Here is a 25,656-nt window from a genome sequence, read left to right as displayed (position 1 = left end):
ATTTTTTTTCCCCTTGTAATATGCATGAGAAAGGGGTTAGCATTTCTTAGCATTGTGAGATCAGGAATCTTCATATATTCCTTACAAGTTCTTCATCAGTTAGAACATTATATAAGTATTGCACAAACATAAATCTGCATACTTGAGACCGCAGGAAACAAAAATTAACAATAATTTTGATGAATGTGAGCTACTACAACTACAAGGCTTTTGGTCACAAAATATCCTTAATTATGTGCTTAACATCTGGATTTGAAATCATTGCTTATATATCTGGAATTGGTCATAGTTTACAAAAACATTCTGTAATCTTAGTAAGAGAGGGAATGGTTAAGAATTTACCTGGTGTGAGATATCACATTGTTATAATTATAAGATAGACAAAAGTTGGCTTCAACCCGGTTTGGAACTATCTTTTTTAACTTATTAGGTGGCAAATTATAAGATTATTCATGAATATTATTTAAATGAGATATATAACTTATTTAAAAAGTTATTTGACTAAAATTATAGATTGATGATTTAATTGTCATATAATAATAAATTAAAGCAAGATAGTAGAAAATCTGTTTGGAGGCAAACTTCTTCCTTATAAAATTCTAAAATCCATAATTTAATTTGAGATTAATTTGTAATTTTCTATTTATAGTATTAATTGAAAAATTAGCTATAACATCTACCTATTTTAAATGGTCAAAATATCTTGTTTCTCAACATTTTTAATTTTTATGTTACTAATGTTTAAAGTGATTGATTTTAAAAATGAGCTTATTCGGTCTTTTTGTCATATTCTATTAAATTTCTTATAGAGATGACTAAGGAAGAAACAATGTGGCCTGACTTATTTTTGAAATGGCGTTAGGTTTTATTTATTTATTTTTGGTTATATAGGAACATGTCTAGGAAAAGTTGTTTGAATAGAAACATAATTAGGTATTAGATGTGAAGAAGATTAGAACATGAATTTAACATGAACATGCATTCTAATTGTCATGGTGTTGAGATAATGTTGTGAGGTAAGTGATAACATAACGACCTACCATGCATGGTGGTGGGGTGTGATGAACATGTGATGACATAATGTATGATGAACATGTAACATGTGATCGTGTGATGATGATGATGTGATAACATGTAATGAATATATAATAACATGCTATGATAGGATGGATGTGATGAATGGTAACATGTTAGAATGTGAATGATGTGGTGTGATGGTATTTGATAATTAATTTAGAACTATATGTCTGTTTTTCTTTTTGTCTTTTATTAAACGTTAACATTTTTTTTTTCCTAATGAGACATTTTTCTTATTATTTTTATTAGGAGAATGAGACATTTTATTGATACTCACAATTAAGTGAAAATACAAAAAGAGACATTTTTTTGATAAATCTTTTTTATGAAAGACTAGACATGTCACCTAGCCAATAAAAAATGTCTTCAATCAAATCAATGAATTCCTCACAAGATTTTAATTAAGATTAAGATGAAAATTTTAAACTTTTATTTAACCATTTAATTCCCTTGGAACTAATAAAAATGTAGGAAAGATGTCGGCCTAATACATTTTTTAGGAGATCCTAGAAGACTTGCTCTTCAATCCTAGTCAATTTTGATGTGCCTCTAGAATAGACTCATCCGACGAAAAGAATCTTCCTTAGGGTGGTAAGGTAAACACAATCCCATTCTCTTTATTCATATAAAAAACTTTAAAAAGTGAGTAATTTGATATAAAGTAATGGGCAATCATGCCCTTATCATAAGCCTATTTGCTAAAATATCTTGACCAAGACTTAAAAAGGAGTCATTATAGACTTATAGTGGAAGATTGGTAGCCGTAGCACCAAAGTGGTAAATTGGCCCACTCTTCAGGCTCATTCTTTCGATATTGGATTTAGCTTTAGAACTAGATTGCCTTTTAACTTGTTGAGAAAGACTTAAGAACCCCCAAAGGTGAATGAACTATATATGTCTTTTTTATTGTTTTTTGACAAAGAAACTGCACCAACTAACAGATGGTCTCGTGCAATGGCAGCTTTGGGGGTTGCTTAGACAGAGTAAGAAGTGGTGTTGTAAAGCGAAAGGGACTCTCTACTGCAAGCAACGCATATCCAACTAATTCTACACCACAAAAATGCACTCTTTTCACCTTTTCCATATGTGAAAAAACATTGAAAAAAAGAAAATGAAATGAAATTAATTTGTCCCTAGGCTGGAATGGCTTTGGGATTGAAAGATATATACATACATATGTAAAATTGGGGTCGAACAAAAATAAAAGTAGACGAGGATTCCACTAGTCAGTTGTGCTCCACAGCAAAATGTTTTGGCAGGTTTGTAACGTTGAGTCATAATACCTAAAAGTTGGCAAAGGGACAAGAATCATGCAATTCTGAATTCAGTCTGCCTGCCCAATTGCTCACTGGGTTGGATTATATGATTTTCAAATTTTGAATGATGAAATATAATTCAACTTGGGTTCTCTTTGGTCCCAAAGACCCATGAAACGGTATTTTATGCGCCAATCCAATGGAACGTGTCTCTTATAAACATGTAATCTTTTTAATAATTTGATAGTAGTTACAGTAAGAAGGAGATTTGAACTCTAATTCTCTTAATAAAGATAAAGAAGAATAGACTATATCATTAAGATACAAGTTTCTTGACTACACGGTATTTAATTTTGATATAAAAGTTTTGATTTATATTTTAATTTTTTGGAAAGAAAGCTTTGTGAGTTATTTCATTGATAGTTAATGCATATTAAACTTGAAAATTCGTTCTACAAAATTTACTAATAAATTATTTATTCAAAGAGAAAAGTGTTTCTTATGAGAGCATGTGGAATTTCTGGTCTTGCCTGAAAGACGTAATATGTCAATTTGATTACAATTTGGCGATTCTGGCCCAAACAAACAAAGGTTTAGGGTCTTCATAATTGGTTCTTTTAGCAAGTTAACATAATTTGAACTTTGAACTTTGAAGTCTTTCTAAGTTATAATTCAAATGATTGACTAAAGCTTTTTATATGCAAGTTCAAATACTTCTAAAATCAAAGTCACGTGAAGTTTTTTTTTTTTTTTTTGCTTAAAATTGTCATGAGCTTTTGCAAAAGAACATGTAAACATGTGGAATCTGTTTCTTCCTTGTCGATTGTGCTTTGCAAGTTGCAACACATGCTTAGCAGTTTTTGGTTTTTTTTTTTTTTTTTTTTTTTTTTTTTTTTTTTTTTTTTTTCCGCCCTTATCATCATTATTATTCTTCCTGTCTTATAATTTATAAAAATTTGAAAGGAAGAGGTAGCACTTAAGTCTCAACCAAAGTGATCACTGATATATGGTTTTTATAAAACACTAAGCGTGTGTTTGATAATTATTAGAGTTTAATCTAATATGATTTTCCTCTCTCTCTCTCTCTCAAATTTGATAATTATTATTGTTATCAATAGACATTTATTAGCTAATATATGAAAAAAATATATTTTATCATTTGGCATATATATATATATATATATATATATATTTTATGATTGCAGTTGTGTATGAAAATTTCTATTCTATTGTTTAAAGAAAATATGATATACCAAAATTATAATTTAAAATTGTATGAGTACATACTAAAATAATAGCATGTAAAATTGTGAGACTTCAAAAGTTTATATATTAATTAAAAAGATCAAATGATTTCTGTTTTACACATATTATAGATTTATATATTTTTTGCATTAAAATTCTTAATAAATTATTATTTTTAATTGATAATATAATTATACATCAAAGTTATTAGAATATTAACCTCTATTATTATTATTAGTGGTAGTATTTTATAAATACAATAAGATTTAAATTTATAGCTCATATTCTATATTTAATAATTATTCTTTACCATAAACCAATATACATTTTTTTTTGTTGAGAAAGTCCATTTAAAAATTAGAATGGCGTATTTGTTGTAAGTACATAAAAATGTAGTTATGTTTAGGAAAAAGTGATTTAAAAAAATGATATATGAGGGAAAAAATTTTATAAACTAAACCAAATGCACTTTTAACGTTAATAAGTTTTTTTAGACAGAATTTGATCCAAATATTTTATTCGACAACAAAATTTTTACTAACCGAAGTATTGTTATCACCATCATTACTCTCTTTTTCTCAATTTTTTGAAAACATATTTTCATTACGAATGTAAAGATGACTATAGATGACCATAAAAGGCCAGGAATATTTCTTTTCTTTTTTCTTTTAATTATTAGGGTTTAGACAACATTAATTAATTTAGCAAGATGGTGGGTTTCAGTTAGCTCAATTGGTAAAATCTCTAATGGTTGTATAAGAGATTTGGAGTCCAATCTACGTCTACACCAAAAACTGATTAGTGTCTTGATCTGATGATAAATAGTTATCATCATAAGCAGACATTATAAGTTAAAACTCATTAAAAAATTTTAATTTAGCAAGGTTGGTTTACATATCAACGTACCACTTGACTTGTTTTTGGCCATAACATTTAATCATAGTACCAAAAGAGTACTTGGGTCAAAAAAAAAAAATTACTTTTCGAAGTTCGAGTTTATCCAAACTCTATTGCATGTTCATCAAGATTGGTCCAATTTAAATTTTTATTATTATTTCATTATTTATATTTGCAAATGACACAATTATAATATCAAATTTATTCTTCCAAGATCTGACGGTGCGGATTAGTCCAAGCCGACAATAGTGAACTTACTGAAAGAAGAGAAATCCAAATCTTTAAACAAAATTAGATTATAATTTTTAGCAATTCTTTTTTTCATGGATCATGGTCGGTTCCATTTTTAGCTCTCTAGAAAATCCTCATAGTATATTAATTTTACATTACATTATTATTTAATATTTACTAACAAAACAATATAGTGGTAAATTCAAGACATATGGTAATTTAACTGGTAAAATTTTTAATTATTGAATAAGAAATCTGAAACTTAATTTTTGTCTATACCACAAACTAATTAATGGGTGATAATAAATCTCAAGACAAGAAACTATTACTAGAAAATGAAATGAAGTTGTTATAAAGTGACGAAATTGCCCCTCCCTCCCGAGAAACATCAAACAAGAGGGGATCTCCCTTTTGATTTTTTTTCATTGGCTAAAGAAGCATCAAATTCAAATTCTCAGTAATTTAAATTAAAAAAAAAGCATCAAATTCAGTGTCGGCTCACTATATAATGACACGTGTCAGTAGCTCGTGATGTGGGTCAACTCCCATGCAGAGTTTGGCAGCATCCACGTGACTAAGGATGCAAATATTCACATGATGATTAGTGGACATATGATATTGGTTGGAAAGCTCTTAACTATGGGACCCAAGTTGTCCCCATTATCCAACAAGGATGTGCCACGTGTTACAATGTTCTACTACATCTTATCACTAGTCACGTGCACTGTCAGCTAGCTACTTTTGACTTTTCTTTCTAATCCCCACCTGTGCTTGTTAACTTGTTGCCCTGGGTTCGTATAATAAGTAAGATTTCTTATCAATATTTGCTCCACAGATTCTAATACCCAGTGGCATTCTCAAAGCCAAAGCACTACTTTCTCTCCAAACCAAATAGTTTTAATTTCTATGCTAGTTTATGAAATTAAAGAAACTGCATTTGTTATACTAATTTAAAACGTACACCAGTTTTGGTTGATTTTTATTATTGTTTTTAAAAAGAGTACAGTGGTATTAGGTATCAATTTTGTTGGGATTAATTTTTAGTAATAACATATGCTCTTAAGCATTTGCTAATATACTATTTTAAGAAAATTCTAATACCATTTTTATGAAAAATATACAATATTATCAAAAAATCATTTTTTCCCTATTTTATTTTCTCTTAGAGCATTTTTTAATTTTTCCTATTGAAGTATTAGCTAAATCTTTCTAAAAAAATAAAACGTATTAGCTAAATCTTAAATAATTAATGAATGCTCCAAAGACGGTGATTAATATGCATTTAATACTTATATTCAATCTTGCTTTTACACTTATCAAAAAATAAAGTCAAAATTGTGCAAGTATATCCAAAAAAGTATACACCAGCACAATGAATTTGTGCACGTAAACTAATAAATTATTAATATATGTATTTAATTGTTTGAAAAGTATGCACTACAATTTATAATTGAGTATTTATTAGCATTCTCAAAAAGAAAAAAAAAATTATTAATTTTTAACTTGAGCCCTTATGGTACTCGATAATAGGATCCTTAAATTAATCGTTCCTAATTTCTCAAGTTTTTGAATAATTAGTAACTTATTATAGTATCATTATTCAATACAAGTGGTTTAGAATCCAAGTCCTCTCTCTAATCTAAAAGTTTAAAATTTTAGAATAATTGAAAATTAGTTACTGACTCTTTTATAGGAGGGGTAGAAGGGAAGACTAGAAGAGATAAGCATGATTGTCAAAATCCTGATCTGGATCCTACAATCCTACGATTTTACAATTTCACCTGCCCAAAACGATTCAGATCTTTCAAGGATCTTTATGATTGTTCAGGATTGGTAAGATTGTACGATTCTAACAATTCCAAACGACCTTAGTTTCTTGTATTCTTCTTTAACTTGATAGAAGACTTAGTTGGACCTAAATTAAAAATAAAATCTTAATAGACCAAGTTTTTCAACTCTAATGTAGAGAGAGTGTCAATTTGACCCAAATAAAAAATATATCAATAGAGTATCACATTTTGAGGTTTTTGGACTCTTTAATTGATGCTTACAAATGGATATAGTGATGTATGGTAATTATATCAATGAATGTATAATTTATGTGATTATTTAACATACCAATGTATATTTTTTGTTTTTTTCTCAAATAATGCAGGATCTTATGATTTACGATCCGATCCTACAATTTACAATCTCACCTACCTCTCACGATCTTACGTAAGATCCCGATTTTGACAACGTTAGAGATAAGAACTACCGTCTATATTTGAACACAAAAGCTCCTATTAATCAAGGGAAAAAACACCATTCCCTCAACAAAAAAAAAAAAAAAAAAAAAAAAAAAAAACCTATTGGTACTAGTATTAATCTTAAAGTCATTAAGAAATGGACTTGTTTATAAATTATAAGTAGGTGATGATAGTTAAGTTTTGTTGCTTGTGTATATTTTTACGTTACTATAATTCTTCGCAACTTATATAGGCCTAAGCTGTGTAGTGAAGAGTTGTCAGTTGTCACTGTTATTATTTTTTACTTAATTAGAGATTTATGATAACTAATGGGAATTGGATTAAACTAAACCATATGCCTTAAGGTAAATTCCATATATTTTTCTATAAAAAAAGGGTTAATTCCATATATAATATATTCATGCATGTTTGGTTGTCATGGGAATAATATCATATGCTGTATTGGTATAAGTCCACCAAAAGTCTATATATATATATATATATATATATATATATATATATATATAGGGTTAGGTTCAAGTTATACCTGGTGTAACTCTAAGTAATGTTACACCACTCAATATTTTTTAATTGAATGTGAATATTGACAAATCCACCATTAGATTACATTATCTTTGCATATTCTTTATGTTTGCAAAATTTCAAGGTGATTAAAAATGAATATCCATATCATCAATCAATTGTTAAAATTCAAATTTTTATAGTTTAAAATAATGCATAAAATATGAGTTTATGGATCAAATGGTAAATAGCATCCGATTGATATGAAAATTGGCATGCATGTTAAAAACATATAGACAATATAATTCAACGGTTGGATTTTCAAAATATTAATTAAATATCAAGTTATTGGGTGGTGTAACATTGCTTAGAGTTACACCAGGTGTAAGTTGAACCCAACTCACATATACATATATATATATATATATATATATTTATTTATTTATTTATTTACAAGCTTTTTGTAAAAATATTATGAGATTTTATTGTGTATAGAACTTCTTTTAAATAAGACCATAAGAGTTTTATATCTTAGACTCCCTTAGGCCTTAGCATTAAATATAAAGAGATAAGATCATCCCACAGAATCTTTGAATTTTCTCATATTTTTATGTAGATATAAAGAATTAAGACTCTTCCCATTGAATCTTTGAATTTTCTCATATTTTTATGTAGATATTTTTATTTTCTCAAATAAAAACATGTCTCGCATAATCTAGCTAAAAGTGGGAGGAAATTAGAGCTATGATTGTAGAACTTATAAAAAAAGGGAAAGGGGAAAAAACTCTTGTACATAGTTTGTTACATACACTTGAGTTTTTATAATTGAAAATGTGATTTAAAGCATGTTTTTAGTTTATAAAGATACACAATGTGTGTAACATTGTGTGAAATAAGCACCCCCAAAAGGGTAAAACTTATGTAACATTCACTAAGCATTGTATTGCAAGTTCTTCAATTAAATTCAACTATCTGGTTATATGGAAAATTATTTGTTATTCCAAGAGTACAACAACATGGTGCTCTATCCTCTCATATGAATAGTGCATGCTATCATAATTTATTATGTAAGCCTTACTATTATGTGAGAAGATGAGGTATTACTTTGCTATTCTTCCAAAATACTAAAGAATTATTCTGGTTGCATTGACTAATAAACCACATTATTAAATTTAATTGTTTTTGAGATAGAAAACACTTTTTTTAAAAAAATTTAATTTTTATCTATTGATCAGAGAACCGAGTGGTTAAAAATCAATGGGAAAACTTAAATTATGACTTCTAATGAATTGTATCTATATTTAAATAATAAAAAAAAAAACACTATAATTGGAAAGGGTCAACATCATAGAAATGGAGAGGAAGGCAATATCAAAGCTAATCATGTTTGCGTTATTTCTTAGCAAAACGTTTGAGATTTGCTAAGAGCATAATTATGCACATTATTAGGCCACATTCCCAATCCCCATCAACCTATAAACGCATATTAAAGTCATCCCAGTGGCAAAATTAAGTCAACTATTAGAAACTCGCAACTCATAACTCATGAGTCTGTAACTCTGTATAGAAACGCGCGATTAATGCTTTGCTCTCTCAGGAGCCAGGTCATGTTAAAGTCGCACTAATATGGAAAAATTAACAAAACGTATCCTTTATTCCTTTTCAAGAGACGTGTTAATGTGTTAGTAAATTATATGCTTGCTCACTTTCTTGTCATCTTTCTTCCACAGTCCACTGCTTCCCTGTTTTTGTCCCACTCTATAATGAAGTGCTAATTATGTAAACACGAATGCTTGTTTTTGTTTTGCCATTTGGTTTTTTTGTGTAAAAGAATATTGATGCTTGTTTTTTATGATCATAAGAAGGTAAATGGCAGTTTTTGTGAAGAATCTCTATTATAACTGAAAAATAATCGAATATTGATGATTAAATTGAAATAATTAAAACACTACCTAGCCAAGAAAAAAAAAAGTATATATATATATTTGCTAGGTAGTGTTGCAATCTTGCATGTACAATTATCTTTGTTTAGTTTTTAGGGTAAAATACAAAAATCAGGTTAATATTATATACTATCAAGATTTTTTAAAATATCATATTTGCTCTTTAAGCGCAAATAACACTTAACACCGTTTAAAAAGTTCCCTATAACTTCAAGTCCTCTACTTTCTTTTAGCCGCTTATCTTGATTGTACAAGTCTTACCGTGATTATATTATGACAACTATATGTAGGAATGTACATCGATTTGCTTTAGATGAGGGGAGGGGGGAGGGGGTGGGGGTTAGGCTTTCAGCCAAATAGCAGAGGTTGGCTTGCCTAGAACTGGTACCAATTTCATCGTTGAAGGTTGAAATTTCAGTCTAAATTGGTTGGTTCTTATATGGGCTTAGTTTAGCCAATTCTTTTGGTTTGAGACAAAGAAAAAAAAGTGACTTAATAAACCTTAAAAGAAGGAAATAGTGGCAGAACTTGACAGATTGACAACGGTAGAGTTTGGGAGTGAATTTGAGAGAGAGGGAGAGAGAGTTTTGAGCTTAAAATGAGAGAGTTCACATTTTTATTAAGGTTAAGGACAAAACGGTGTTGCTTTGTTTATATATTTTCTTAAAGAACTAAACAACATCATTTTATTTTAATATATAGATTTTAACTGATTTTATATACTGTGTGTGTGTTGACTGGTTTGGTATCGTCAACAACCCACTTTCTTTCACAATTGACAATTGCGCCAACTAACATCGGAAAACTAAGAACTCCAACAGTCACCCTAGTCACCATCAGAACCCTCAATGGTTCAATTGGTGCAGAACTGGTTCAATGGTTCAGCTTGGATCAGTTCATGATCTCTCCTAATTATATGGGAGAGGGAGTATTTGGATAGTCAATGGTAGATATACAGCAGTTAGAGATAGAGAAGGAATTTAGAGGAGTAGGGAAATTTTCGACATTATTAAATGACCTTTTTTTTTTTTTTTTTTTTTAAAGTACATTATTAAATGACGTTTGAACTTAGGCTTAGGAAGCAAATTCGATATATTAAAATTTTTTTTTTTTTTTGAGAAACATATATTGAAAATTTTGATATAAGCCATTGCAATGTAATATATTGAAAATTTTGATATTACATTGCAATGGCTTATATTAGCCCAAGCCTGAAGGGTAAGTTTATTATTTTACCCAAGCTTTTAATGTCCGAACCAAAATAGTTACTAGAACTTAAAGTTTGGGTCTTTCTCAAAAAAAAAAAAAAAAAAAAAGTTTGGGTGGCTCAAATGATTAAGCATTGAGTTGGGTAGAATGAAAAATTGAGTAAATAAGCACCCATCAACCCAATAAATGACATAAAATATATCATGTGCACTGTACGTATCATAATTAAAGCCCATGCTGTATCTATTATCCCTGAGTGGATGAGACCACCAGCATCCAGTAACAACTAACAAGAACATGTTCCTGTAAAATTTATTCAAAAAATAATAATAATATACTTTAGTAATATAATGAAAAGAAAAACCAGTCCTAAGGGCATTAATGTCACTGCTGTAAGAGTTTCTGGGGTCTGAGGTCAGTATAAAGAAAGGAAGCTCTGACATGGACTGTTTGGTAATTAGAACATAGCAGTTAGTGAGTCCTCTCACTTCTGTTCAACTTCAACTTCAACTTCTCTTGCCTGCAAAGAAGTGTTAAGAGAGAGAGAGAGAGAGAGAGAGAGGACAAAGCAAGGGATAAAGAAAAGAACAAACTAAGAAGTTAAAAAACAGAGCAACTTCTCTGTTCTGATACTTTCCTTCTCTCTCTTTCCAGACTTTTGCTCTGTCTCAAATCTTGTTTCAGAGCTCACTTTGAATTTCATATTTGATTATAAGCTACTCTGGGCTTGGTCTGCTTCTGGGTCTTATTGATTTTGTTGTCACTCTCTGTATTGTATATGGGTTTTGCTTAAGAAAGTTATTGGTTTTGGAAATATAGGAGAATCTAACAATAAAAATGTCTTGGAAAAGCAAAGGAGAGCATTCTTCTAGAAGTGTTATATCACAAAAATGGTCCCTTTTTCTTTGTTTGGGCAGTTTCTGTGTTGGAATGCTCTTCACCAATAGGTATGGATATGTTGTATTCTATTATGCTTTCTTTGAATTCTCAGTTCCTGCAACTTTTTCAAAGATAATTAATTGTGGGTTTTTACAAGTTGGGTCAATTATGCTTTTTTTCCCCTGAAGTGGGTTCAACTTCAATCCATTTTTATTGGTTTGTGACCGTGAAGAATAATTAAACTCTAAACTTTTTTCTGAGATCTGAATTATACTTTACATGTTTTGTTAATATCTTTAGAATTTTTAAATTAATGATTTCTGTGTTCTCTTCAGCTGGGTAGTTCTGAGTTTTTATGATTTTTAATGTTTTGATGGCATTGAAAGGTACTTTTCATTTTCATTTCATTGTTTCATGGCATTTAACATCTGAGTCTTCTTTGAAATTCATGCCAATAGTATATTTACTTGACCCATTTGATTGTAAAAGTTGGATAGATCTAAATTGAGTTTATATTATGGTTGCAAGCTATATTAGTTTTCTGTTTAAAAAACCACTCCTCCATATGTATAAATTTGTGTATTTAATACTATTTAGGACATGTCAATTCTAGACTGAAAAACTCTGCACAAATTTGTGTCAATTCCATTATCATTTATAGATGGTTCAGTTTTTGTTTCTGTTTGTATGTAGAAATTATTTTTGGGATGAGATAAAGATGCTCTGCTTGTATGCCAGTTTTGTGGTCCCCGAAGAATGCTTTCAACTTCTCCTTTGCTATAAAAAAAAAAAAAAAAAAAAACTTCTCCTTTGCTCCCATTTTCTCATTAAAGAACAGAAGGCATTTGATGTCTCCTATTCAATATCATACTCTTAATTTTACCTCTGGCTGAGGTAACTGGAAGTTCTTGATTTTGTTTTTACTAGCCACCCAAAACCTCCCACAAGTCCAAAAAACTACAAAAGTACTTTTAAAAGTCTTTTTGGTTTATCTTGTAGTTCGTTGATCAATTTGCAGCTTATTAGTTGATGTTTTAATTTTATATAGGCCCACCTGTTACTAAGGTTGGTAAAATCATAATTGAACCATTGAATTGTTAATAAAGAAGACTTCATATTTGCAAAAAATTCCAGTCATCTCCTTTGCTTATATTCTTTTATGTTGTCAAATTTCTGTTTTAATTATTATTAACAAATCGTTATATATACATTCGTATAAATAATTTTTCTCATTTTATAACAACAATCATATAAAATATATCTGAATTTTTTACAAGAATACTTGTTTCTGAAATTTTGTGACATTTTAATGATAAAAGTAAACTGGTACAGGATGTGGACTGTTCCTGAGCCTAAAGGTATCACACGGACAACGGCAATGGAAGCTGAAAGATTAAAACTGGTTTCAGAGGGCTGTGATCCAAAAGTTGTGAGCATCTCTTTCTTATAAGTGCTTGATTTCATTTAATTCTTATTTAGAATTGTGTTAAACGTTTGTGTTTGATTATATGTTATCTTTGTTATGTGCCTCATAAAATAAAATAAAATTCTGTTTGGATTCCTTTAGTTGCATCTGAAGGAAGTAAGGCGTGAATCCAAGGAAATTTTGGGGGAAGTTTTTAAGACTCATAATGCTATACAGTAAGTTATGCTTATGCTTATGCTTATTTAATTATCTTGATTCCCTTATGTCTTATGCTGAGCTTGGTTCAGAAGTATTCTGAATGCGACACTTAACATAGTTTGTTGAATGTAGGACATTAGACAAGACTATTTCAAGTTTAGAGATGGAATTATCTGCTGCCAGGGCAGCTCAGGAGTCTATACGAAGTGGCTCGCCTTTGTCACAAGATATACAGAAGAATGAATCACCTGGGAAAAGAAAGTATCTAATGGTCATAGGAATAAATACTGCTTTCAGCAGCCGGAAAAGACGAGATTCAGTTCGTGCAACATGGATGCCACAAGGTTCATATGTTTATTTCTTGCTTTCTCCCTCTTAGATTTTTTCTGGATTATTCTTATGTTATTTTGGTTTTTTAATTGGATTTAGTTTATGATTTTCTTTGCTTTTGAAAACACGGAAAATAGGTGAAAAGAGAAAGAAGCTGGAGGAAGAGAAGGGCATTATTGTTCGGTTTGTCATTGGCCATAGGTGGGCATTTAATTTTCTTTCGATGCTAATATTCGATAAGTGGACATGATTTGTTCTTACATAACTTTATCTTAAACTCACCTGCTGAGCCTTTTGTCTATTCATGCTGCAAGCAATGCCAGCCTTTTTGGTTTTTGGGGGGGGGGGGAGGGGGTTATGGTTTTGGTATGTCTTCAGAACAACAATTTAGTTGCAACCACTTTTGAATGCTAGGTAGAAAATCAGTGGAATTTTTAAGTCTCTAATTAAGAATCCACCATTTCCTCATTCTATAATAGTTCCTGTGCACTTAGGCTTTTGCTGGATACTCATATTTCTTGACAAGCAGATTATTTAGTCATGTATGTCCTTCTGAAAGGTCTCTAGGAAATCCTGAGGCATCATTGTGTTTCCCTAGAGGTAGAAACATAAGTCAATCTCTTGCCGTCGAAAGTTTGATCTCCTAAATCAATCTTTTCTCACTTTTATTTCATGCACACTGTTTCTGTATGCATTTCTTTTTATATTTTGGGTTAGTTTTGAAATTTCATATGAGAATACATGTGGGCAACCCTAACTAATCTGTTGACAATCCATAGCCGACCCCAAAATTTTGGGACTAAGGCTTTGTTACTGTTGAAATCCCATATGAGGTTGCACCCAGGAACTTTCACCTGCATATTCCCTTGTCTTTCCAACAACTGATGGTCATTTTAAGTTCCTGAGAATATAGACATAATGGATGATTAATTCAACATTTCTTGTCATTATTTAGTGCCACATCAGGGGGTATTCTAGACAGAGCTGTTGAAGCTGAGGACAGAAAGCATGGAGATTTGCTAAGGCTGGTAATAAATTCATATTTTGTTCTTCCATTGTTGCCTACTCTTTCCTGCTGTATGTATTATTGCTTCAAAATACATTTTCACTGTATTGATTCATTAAATAGAAAATACCATTTGACTTTACATCTGTGTTACATGAGAGCAGGATCATGTTGAAGGTTACCTGGAATTGTCTGCCAAGACAAAGATATATTTTGCTACTGCTGTTGCTTTGTGGGATGCAGATTTCTATATTAAAGTTGATGATGACGTACATGTAAATATAGGCGAGTAAAATTTTTTCTTTACGGTGAAAACTCCATAAAATGTTATTTAGTTTGTAATTTTGTATCTTTCTTATTGAGAATAATAACTCAATATGACATTTACAATAATTAATGCAGCCAAGGCTCTAAATTTGTCATAGAAGTTTAACCTTCTAGTTTCTTATATCGTCAAGTACTTCTGCAGTTTATTTTTATATGTTATTCTTGTTACATTGATTTTAACTAATTTCAATTTCTACAGCAACACTTGGAGAAACTCTAGTTAGACATCGATCAAAACCACGGGTATATATTGGATGCATGAAATCTGGTCCTGTCCTTAATCAAAAGTAAGCATCTTTCTCTCCCTTTTTCCTTGTTAAAATGATTTTATCTTTTTTCTGATGAATTTTGACCAAGTAATTAACTTCTAGTTTCTTAATTGCCCATTTCATCATACAGGGGAGTGAGATACCATGAACCTGAGTACTGGAAATTCGGTGAGGCAGGGAACAAGTATTTCCGTCATGCTACAGGACAGCTCTATGCTATTTCGAAAGATCTGGCAACTTATATATCAATAAACCAGTAAGCGCACTTACTGTTACCCAAAATAAATGATGGACGCTAATGTGTGGATCTACAAGTTGTTGGCTTGTTTCTTGCACTATAATGATGGTTGTTGCATAATTATTTCAGGCATGTTCTACATAAGTATGCTAATGAAGATGTCTCACTGGGATCTTGGTTTATTGGACTTGATGTGGAGCATATTGATGATCGGAGACTATGTTGTGGCACTCCACCTGGTAAAGTCCTGCTTTCCTGAGAACTGGTAAATTGTCATGACAATATGGTTCTTTTTTATAGGAAAAAGGGATAAAAAGGTTGTTTGAGCAACAAGTGTTTAGATACTTTGTAAAGAAAATATAATAAAAATAGATTCAGTCAAATAAACTGAAAAGATCAAAATCTAAATCCAGTCATTTAAATTGAAATTACTCTCTACCTGAATGACAGTAGAGCATTAATTCACACGTTTTGCTCAAGGGGGGGGAAAGTACATCATACCAATCGTTCTCCCAGAAGAAAGATACTTGACACCAGAAATTGAATTGACTAAACGATAGCAACAATGTGATTTTTATTTTTTATCTTTCTGAAAGGTAAGAAGTACTTATCATTGTAGAGTCCTGGGAAAGTATATACTGTACAACCAATAAAGATAATTTGTGCTGGACCCCAGATGGTGACAGTATTGAATATTGAATGGCAGATATAAAAAAAACCCATTGTTTTCTGTGATGGTTACAACTACACTGGTTACCATATTCACCATTAAGTGAGATTTACCTTGATCTTATTTAATTTACTCTCGTACTCCTTAATTTCTACCTTTTTTCTAACTTAGAATGTTATGCATCTTGAGCTTGAAAGTGGATTAAATGTATTGTATATAGTGATTATAAAGGTGGTCACATGGCTTATTGACTTCTTCCCCCTCACTTGGAGTACCATTTTCATGTACCTCTGGTCTGTGGTATGGGGTTGCAGCAAAATGCTGAGAACACTAGCTTTTGTTTGGTTTGTTTACACACTTCGAGTATGGGTTTGTGTCGCTATATTCTATGTAGTTTTAAATTTCTGATGTAACTTATTGATGCAGATTGTGAGTGGAAGGCTCAGGCAGGCAATGTCTGTGTAGCTTCTTTTGATTGGACCTGCAGTGGGATTTGCAGGTCTGCTGATAGGATTAAGGAAGTTCATCGGCGGTGTGGGGAAGGTGAAAATGCTTTGTGGAGTGCTTCTTTCTGAGACGCAGCGGCTTGGACTTCTTCCAAACTCAGGAGGATGATAAGCAAGAGTAGTTAAGTAACCATGCTTTTTTTTTTTTGCCCTGTATTTTTTGTGTGAGTATAGAGAGTATATCATCTTACACTGAGAGAGAGAGAGAGAGAGAGAGAAGGGGCGTTGCTGCAAGGACATTCTTTATTTTAAGAGAGGAGATTGCCCATTGTAGCAGCCAGAAAAGGAAGCAAGAGATAGTCAACACCCATTCTTTGATGCTTGGAAGGCCAATTTGTAAGTTACAGTTCCATGGCTATCAAGCTTTTAATAAAATATAAATATCTGGTGGCTTTTGGCACCCTTCCTTACTGTTTTCAAGTATTATTTTGAAGAAATGCTCTCTTGATGATCTCTTTCCTAAATTCTGTCTTGTGACTCCATATATATATATATATATTTGTAAATTCCATGTCTTCGACCTCCATATTTGCATTCTTCTGGATACAATAATTATATAAATAAGAGTTTGGATGGACCTCGGGAACCAGATAGTATTAAAAACCCTGCAGTTTTTGGCATTATAATAAATGAATTTCAATAGAATTGACACAGGGTTACCAGGGAATCTGGATGTTTGATGGATTACTAATTTGGCTAAATCAATTGGTTAAATATATACAGATTCACAATGTTAATTAAAAATGAAAGATAATACAGAATTTTGATGTAGATTATAGAGAGAAGCCAAGCCATTAAATGAAAAATAAGGGTTAACGCGGTTCGGTTCAACATACACGGGAGAAAGCTTTAGTGGCTATATTTTTACTGTGTTCAATTGTTTATACAATAAAACTTAAACAAGGGTATATAGAGGAGCTAGCTAGGTTAAAATCCTAGTTGGGCATACAATATATTTAGTCACCATTACATAAATTCACAATATTTTTAACACATAATATACATGGATTTAAGAGAAGATTGACGTCCATACATATCTCAAGAAGCAGTATCAAACTATCAATACATTTTAATGTGAAGACTAGTTCTACAAGCTCTCTTGGAATGTTGGGCTTTGTAGAACTTAGTTTATGTTTGATCCGGTTGACGATCCGACCAGACCAAAATAATGTTGCGTGATTTTTTAATGGGAGATTTTCTGAAGCTTAGTTCATAGAGCAGAGGCTTGGGCCAACAGGCTCAAGCCGGAGTGCTCATGGACAAGCCTTTTGGGGGTCCGGGGCAATGCCCCGGGAAAATTTTTCTGGCCCATTGTGAATCCGGTTTTTAGTAGAAAATGTGATTTTGTGATTAGGGTTTGTGTGAAGTCAGTTTTGGTGAGATAAATAGGTCTGTAGCCGCAATTTGTAATTTACCCTGATAATAGTGAAATCCTTGCAACTCCGTGGACGTAGGCAAATTGCCGAACCACATAAATACTATCTTGTGCGTGTGATTATTTTTTCTTTGGCGTGTGTTTTCTCTAGTTTTGTTTCTCACAGGTTTAGGAATTCGTGCAAATTCCCTACATGGTAAACTTTGCCAAGATATTGAAAGTCTTGCGCAAAGTTAAAAACAGATCAATTATATATAATATATAATTATTGATGCAACTTGATTAATAAGTAATATCAGAACAATGATAGAAAGTTTCCTCCCACTAAGCTCTTTGCAGCTTTACAAGATAGGAAAATTATTGTGTACTCCTAGAGTATCATAAATGTATACTCTCTCCTTTCACATAAATGGTGGGTTCTACTAATTAAATTCATGATGAGACATATCATTTATCTGAGAGGAAGGAGTGCACATTTATAATGCTCCGAGAATATCTAATAATTTTCCTATAATATATGGTCATTTCCTCTTTTTAAGTGATTAGTCATTACTCTTATGGTAGAAATAATCGCACCTTACTTTGAAATTGTCATTTTAGAATTGATAGATATGACAATTGAAAAAAAGGAAGAAAGTGGACTAGGAGGTTCAAATTTCCTTTCGGCGCAGTTTCGTCGTATAAAGAATCAGCTGAAGATTCTTTCTTAGCAATGGAAATCATTTTCAGGCCACGATTTTGCTGAATATGGTTATTTTTTCCAAAAGGTTTCAAGTTCTAGTTCTATTTCTAAGACTACGTGTAAACTGGGGATTGAGCTAGAATTTTAACTTTGGGGACTAAACTAAAACTTGATGATCATTTATTTATTTTTATACAATAGTATTAAAAAAATGATAAATCACAAATTACACCTCTAAAGTTTGGGGTGATTAGATTTTATACCCTGAAATTTTAGAATTTAGATTTTATTCCCTGAAATTTGGGGTGTTTAAATTTTACACCCTGACGATTCAAAACTTGGATTTTACCTCCTAAAATTTAGAGTTGTTTGGATTTTACACTCTTAAAAAAAAAAAAAAACTTTAGAGGTTGGTCTAGTAGTTATCAAGCCTTATGAGATCTATGAAACCTTGGGTAGTTAGGTTTATAACTCCTAGTTAGTATCTTGGGAGTTGGGACCATAATACCTTGAGAGTTTGGATCGTATTTAAGGAATTTCTTCATGCCCTTATGTAGTGTGTGTGTGAGAGAGACATGAGTCTATGTACACTCAATGAAATATTTAGGGGTGTTTGATAAACGATTTTAAACAATGTTTTTTAGTTTTTAAATAACATTACACATATTTTCACACTTTTTCACTCATACGTATTTCCAGAAAATATAAACAACGTTACTAGAATAACGTTACCAAACACTGCCTTAGGTGCTCAAAAAGCTTTGAAAACTTATGTAGCCAAGAAAAAAAAAAGTTGGTTTAAAAAATTATAAACATGTTCAACATGAAAATGAAGTATTCTCTAAACTAAAAGGAAAAATTATTAAGTACTTTCAGAATACCATAAATGCATACTCCCTCTTCTCACATAAATAGTGGGTCTCACAATGAATTTAATTAGTAGGACCTACCATTCATGTGAGAAGAGAGAGTACGCATTTATGGTATTCTGAGAGTACACAATAATTTTCAAACTAAAAGATGTACAAACAAAAAATGAAAATTAAACTTAATAAATAATAAATATGTTCTGAGGTTAACAAAATTATCACACTTTTTTCGTGTCTTCAAAGCAAAAGTATAAAAGAAAAAATGAACTACTTTATCTTAGTCTCCTAAGAATAGCATAAAAGAATAATGTGGATTTAATCTCCTAACAAAATTATCACACTTTTTTGAAGGAGTCATGCATGAAGCTTTGGCTTTTAAGAAAGCAGTTCTCATCTTCCGTCCCCAGAAAAGCTCTACTGATATCCAGCCAAATGCATATAAAGAGCTTTTTGGGTCTAAGAAGCTCTTTTTGCCTCCCAAATGGACCTTATGAATAATCATATTATTATAAAATCTTGTAATAATCAACGAGGAGCATTATGTTTCAAAAACAAGAATACTTGGTTCATATCTTAGCAAAATATGAATGTTTGCTGAGGTGTTCTCTTATGGCCAAACTTTAAGCCATCGGCCAAAGTTCCTACTCTCAACGTGAGTCTTTAACCTACTAATAATAGTACAACTTCTTTACGCAAACTGTTGTTTTAAATTCGAAAGGAAACATACATTAAAATTGTTCTTGTCGCCTCAGATTCATTACAACAAACTTCATACTTGTTAAATTTCTCCTTACTTTCCATATGCTGGCGCTAAATTTGCAGCAAAAACAATTTGCTCAGTGAATATTCAAAGAGAAATGAGCAAAAGTGTCAAATTTTAGCAACGAGTTGTGCTTGAAAGACCCATTAATGAAGCAAAAAATAGCAGCAATGGTACATGCTCTAACCTCTCTCTTACACAAAAAAAGCAAGTAAAGCAAAGAAAAAAAAACTATCAAAGTTTATTTTCAACATTGCTCCATGATTCCTCTTCTTGTGAACGGGTCTATCCTAGAACCATATCATCATGACAAAGAGCTTGGGTTGAACAAACTGCACAAGGAGACTTTTAATTACCTAAATTCATGAACATCAATGCCAAAAAATTAGAAAAAGAAAAGAAAGTTATTAACTGTTGAGTTAAAAAGAGAAAACGGAAAAAGAAAAGAAAGAATGCACTAGGACTCCGACTTACCTTCCATGTCCTGGGGTTTCAGGCTATGAAAGAAAGAAAATATCTTTGACCCTTTGCTGGAAAAGATACGAGGATTTGGGAGCAGTGGAACGTGATATTGGCACGGCTCAATCAAAAAGCAGGGCCCATAACATTTTGAACACTGATTTCTTATTGAACCGGACCAATATCCCGTTAAACTGATCCATCTCTCTCATCACCACGTTTGATCTTAGCTTAGCTAGCAACAAATCTGCAAATAAAACAAAACATACGAAAGAGAAAAAGCAATTCATAACACCAATGAATAAAAAAATTGAAAGAAGTAGTATATATTCACAACAAGACATGATATATATGAAGAAAAATGCAATTATTTGGTAGAAGTAAGAGTGATGCAATTCATAGCTAGCACCTCAAACTAAATGACTTAAAAGAGTTTATTAAGAAAGGAACTGGAAAGAGATAATGAGCGAGGGACAAGGCAGTGTGGGGGTTGGAGATCATGTATATACTCCTACTAAAGAGAGAACAGACTGTCTATCTCTTAAAGTAGTGCCCAATATGCAACAAAAATAGATGGGTGGTAATGGTAGCATTGAAGAAGTTGCATTTAAATTTCCAACTACCCAACAACAAAGGAAGTTGGAATATTAATTTAAGAAGGTACAGGAATCGTGAAAAAGCTCACGGACACAAATCTGGAGCTTTTAATGTAGCATTTATGGATGATGGAGTAGGGGGAGAAGGATGTTGGTTTTGTTCAATCAGCATTTATGTATCAAACGGCAAGAACCTTTGCTTTTGGATTTGGTTGGTGTTTTGGTACCCATCCTCCGATGAGGCACTTCGTAGGTTCAGTTGTTCAATCACTTTTGCAACTAATGCATAGTATTTAACTTTCTTATTGTGTTGTCTGCCTGCAATCTTTTTGGAAAATATTACAATATGCTAGATTGTGTGTGTATATGGTCATCTATAATAAGCATGAGGGCGAGATTATGTAATAATGCTTCAATAAAAGTAGGCCAAGTAGCTGAAAATTGAATTCAAATGAACCTTTAATAGTAGCAAGTCATTTTCCATGCCAAGACTTCAAATCTTCACGTTTATCAACCTTTCCAGTTGTTCAAGCAAGCTAGTTGCTATCTAGTACTGTAAAAATAGGATTACTTTGTTAGTCTAACTTTCTACAGCTTACATTTGTATGGCTCTAATCGTAATCGTTGTTCCTTCTCATTCAAGCTCCTCGTTGTGGTGTACGAGACATGTCTCATCAGTCATCGCTTTCCCCCTAGCTACTTTTTCAGAACCATTTCTCTATTATTGTTATCTTATTCTCATCAACTGAAAAAAGAGATTTTGATATCACAAAATATGAATAGGAACATCTCAAGATCTAATTAAAGGATGTAGTAGAGAATTATTATTATTTTTTTGCAGGCGATAAGGTAAGTAATTCAATCGTAGTAAGTATTTTAGAACTTTTAATAATGCTGATCTTCCCTATCAACAAGAAAAGCTAATTCAACCTTAAATTGATTCATAGACTAGTTTAAAGTGACAAACTTTGATAATCTAATTAATCATCCATGAACATCGAGAAATATAAAGCTTGCACATGTTAACTTTGAAATAAATTACATGGTGTCAGCAGTACAAGTTTGAAGTATTGTTGGCGATGGTCTTGTAACTACATAAGCTATTCGAGAATTAGAATTATCCTTTAAAAGTAAGCTTGAGATTTTTACCGAATCACCTATAAGGCTTTAACTATAAGGCCTTGTCTACTCTTCTCCTTTAAATTAATTAACAAAAAAAAGGAAAAAACAATTGATGAGTCTACGCGGACAAAGTCTCACATTGCCAATCAGGGAGACACATAATGTGGGTCTAAAATGGTAAGGTTGGAATAGAAAATGAAGGTAGAGAAGAGGAAAGTGGAGTTATTAGAATAGAATATCTTAAGACTTAAAGAGTGTGTTTGGGGGTATCTTACAATCTTACCCTCCAAACCCCTCATTTTGGGGGGAGGGGATGCAAAAAGAGAGGAGTTCCATTTATATTAAAAATAAATAAATTGTTAATTTATTTCTATAATATATATATCTTTTTTTTTTTAATTAGTAAAACATGTTCATAATTGTTAATTTATATGACTTTTTCTTCCATCTTCTTTCCTTACTTAAGGTCCGTTTGGATATAGCTTATTTTGCTAAAAACTGAAAACTAAAAACATTGTAGCAAAATAATTTTTAAATGTGTAAATAGTACCGTGAGACCCATTTTTAATGAAGAAGTTGCTGAAAAGTAAGGTTTGTGGGTCCCGTGAACAATGCACGGGACCCACTAATGTGCTGAAGAGTAGCTGAAAAGTCAAATATTATGACTACTGTTCATGAACAGTAAATAAACAGTGAAATTTGTCTCTTGAAACGCATGCAAAAAAAAAAAAAAAAGGAAAATGCAAAACTCAAAACGCTAGACGTAGATAATTCCTATCCAAACACTCACTTTATAGAAATGGCAACAAAATGGGCTTGGAGTGGACATCATATTTCTCACCCCACCCTTGCACTAGGGGGAATTTGTTGCCCCCATCCTCACCCCAATGGGCACCCATTGGGCCCCACCTCATCCTGTGTTGCCACAATGGAAACCTAGAGAGAGAGAGAGAGAGAGAGAGAGAGAGAGAGAGAGATTGACTATGAGTTGCGACAAAGGCATGGTAGTTGTTGGAAAGGAGACTTGGTTCTCAAATCAACAATGAGTTTGAGACGAAGCACAGTGGTCGTTGGAGAGAGATAAATATTCAATACATATCTATATATAATATACACAAGTATGGTATTGGTTGGAGGTTGCATCCCTAGCCCCATCCTGAACTTGCTACTGGCGGACATCTTAGTACCCTCGCCCACCTCATTGAATACACAAATTGAATACAAATTGTCATCCTTTTACTTAAATTTTAAAATATATAAATAAAGGAGGATAGATAGATACATATTAACATTGTATATTATACAATTTTGCAAATGTATACAACATTTGCCACTTTTTGTATATCTGCATTTTACAATGTAAATTTACATTGCAAGTATAATCTAAATGTATAAAAGTCATTTTTAAAATTTTCAAATAAGAGGAAGGGGTACCACTTCCGTATCCTCTCCTCTCCTTTCCTCCCCCTTACCCTTTACTTCCCTCTACCTTCAAACTTTCTGACACACTATAGAGTCGTTGTTCTGCATTTGAGTTAGGCTGGGGACTAATAAAATATTTATTTGTGAAACTAAAATTGTTTTTATGGGAAATTTGATATTTGATAACCTAGTGCAATGTAAATATGAATTGATAAGGTGAGAAGCAGAGGGTCCCAAAAATCAATTTAATACGCATAAAAGTAAGGAAATGACAAGCCGAAAGATTGATGCCAGATGAATTGGCTTTGTCAAAAACCTGCATTTGATTTTACACCTTAAATTGATGTTGGCTGTCGCATTCTAGAGCGCCATTCTTGCAAGACAAGGGGAAAAATAATCTTCATTGAAACTTAAAGGCACCTGATATGGAGACTGGATCCATGATAATAACTAATAAGTTTTCGTTTGTTTCACGATACATGCTTAGTTTATCTAGGCATAAAAACATAAATACTATATAATATATATATATACATACATTTCTTGTCGTAAGCCCTCATAACATCACCATGAACACTTGCTCAAAATATATATACCCCTAAAAATTAAACATATAATAATTTTAATTGGTGTAATTTTATAAAATTGGCATTACACTTAAACTTCCTGCTTAATAAATAGCTTAAAATACAAGTACCTAACAAAATAAAATAAAAAATTAAACCATCTAATCATACTTCCCATACTTGTGCCAGCATAGTAACATGACCACGCACCTCCTCAGTATGTAAAACCTTGCCTTTTGCTCCTTTGCCATGGCCACACACCTCTTCCAAAAGTTTTTTTGCTCCTCCAAATGCTGGTTTTCCACAAAATGAAACTGTGCCATGTCTTGCTCCTATTTTGCACCTTATGTGTACGAGTCTTGGCTCTTAAACTAGGAAGCAGGAACCTCGAGAAGGAGAGCCGTGCAAAAAAATAATGAAACAAGTGGGCCTTTTTAAGGCTTAAAAAAATAAAAAGGATGTGTGACTATGGGGTCTACCAATTTTGATATTTTAATAATAGTTGCTAGAGGAAAAAAAAAAAAAACAAAAAAAAGTAAAACGTGGGAGCTTAATGAATAGGGCCCAATGGGCCAAATGATGGGTCGCAGTTGGACAAGGGACTGAACATGAAGAAACCCACCACTTAGATTCAAAAAAGCTGTAAGCATTTGTTTCCAGGGGCTTCCTGTTTTCGCTTATGGGCCCATTGTGTCATGTTTTCTTCTTCTGGGCTCGACACGTGGTAACAACCCAGTGGTGCCGCGGTTGTATTAGTAGTGGACAAAATTATTTTTTTTTGACAAAATTTTGAGTTCAATAAAGTGACAACAAATATGACACAGTAAAATGTACTCTTATACAGAACTGCTAATGTTTTTTTCTTTATGCTTTTTGATGGCCCCAACTCCAAGTCAAAAATTACAAAATCTTCCAAACAAAATTGCCTGTGTAAAAATGTATACAATGTGCACAAAAGGACATACTACAATTAGGTTCAACTTCAGTTGGCACTAGGAAAAAAGAAAAAGAAAAAAAGATTTGGAATCTGGCATGACAGCCAAGCATACAGTTTGAACCATGCACGCCTGATCGACTAGTTTAAATCATACTTGCTGTATACGCAAACTTAAGCTCTTAATATCTCTGACAAATTACGTTCCTTATAACAGTTGCTATTTCAGCTGCATTCTACCACTGCAATCATGTGCATGGTTAATTTACTATTTTTCAATATCTTAAATGTTGAGAGAATAAACCTGGGTATGAGTATGTAAATTTTTTTAGTATTTGTAAACAGTAAGATTGTATATATACAACCCTACTGTTTGGGATGGTAAAAATAAAAAATAATATTTTAATGGTGTGA

General features: G+C 31.9%; 1 protein-coding gene and 1 long non-coding RNA gene across 3 annotated transcripts; one reads left to right on the top strand and one right to left on the bottom strand.

Annotated features, from left to right (window-relative positions):
* Positions 1 to 11,068: 11,068 nt before the first annotated feature.
* LOC142640928 (putative beta-1,3-galactosyltransferase 2) lies at positions 11,069 to 16,869 on the top strand. Of its 2 annotated transcripts, none has more exons than XM_075815248.1 (11): positions 11,069 to 11,555; positions 12,820 to 12,916; positions 13,055 to 13,128; positions 13,244 to 13,455; positions 13,579 to 13,642; positions 14,397 to 14,469; positions 14,612 to 14,732; positions 14,974 to 15,061; positions 15,174 to 15,299; positions 15,411 to 15,520; positions 16,378 to 16,869. In XM_075815248.1, exons 1-11 carry the CDS (start codon positions 11,446 to 11,448, stop codon positions 16,524 to 16,526), a joined length of 1,224 nt encoding a protein of 407 aa, XP_075671363.1. In that variant the 5' UTR covers positions 11,069 to 11,445; the 3' UTR covers positions 16,527 to 16,869. The 2 variants fall into 2 exon arrangements, with proteins under 2 accessions (XP_075671363.1, XP_075671364.1); XM_075815249.1 differs by having other exon boundaries at positions 11,232 to 11,555; positions 12,820 to 12,913.
* Positions 16,870 to 20,247: 3,378 nt separating this feature from the next.
* LOC142641757 (uncharacterized) lies at positions 20,248 to 20,719 on the bottom strand. The gene is made up of 2 exons (XR_012845456.1): positions 20,618 to 20,719; positions 20,248 to 20,499 (listed from the first exon to the last, which is right to left on the bottom strand). It is a non-coding gene; the product is annotated as an uncharacterized LOC142641757 (long non-coding RNA).
* Positions 20,720 to 25,656: the final 4,937 nt, after the last annotated feature.

Source organism: Castanea sativa, chromosome 6 (assembly GCF_040712315.1).
Source record: "Castanea sativa cultivar Marrone di Chiusa Pesio chromosome 6, ASM4071231v1".
Lineage (NCBI taxonomy): Eukaryota > Viridiplantae > Streptophyta > Magnoliopsida > Fagales > Fagaceae > Castanea > Castanea sativa.
This window is presented reverse-complemented; position numbering and strand designations above follow the sequence as displayed.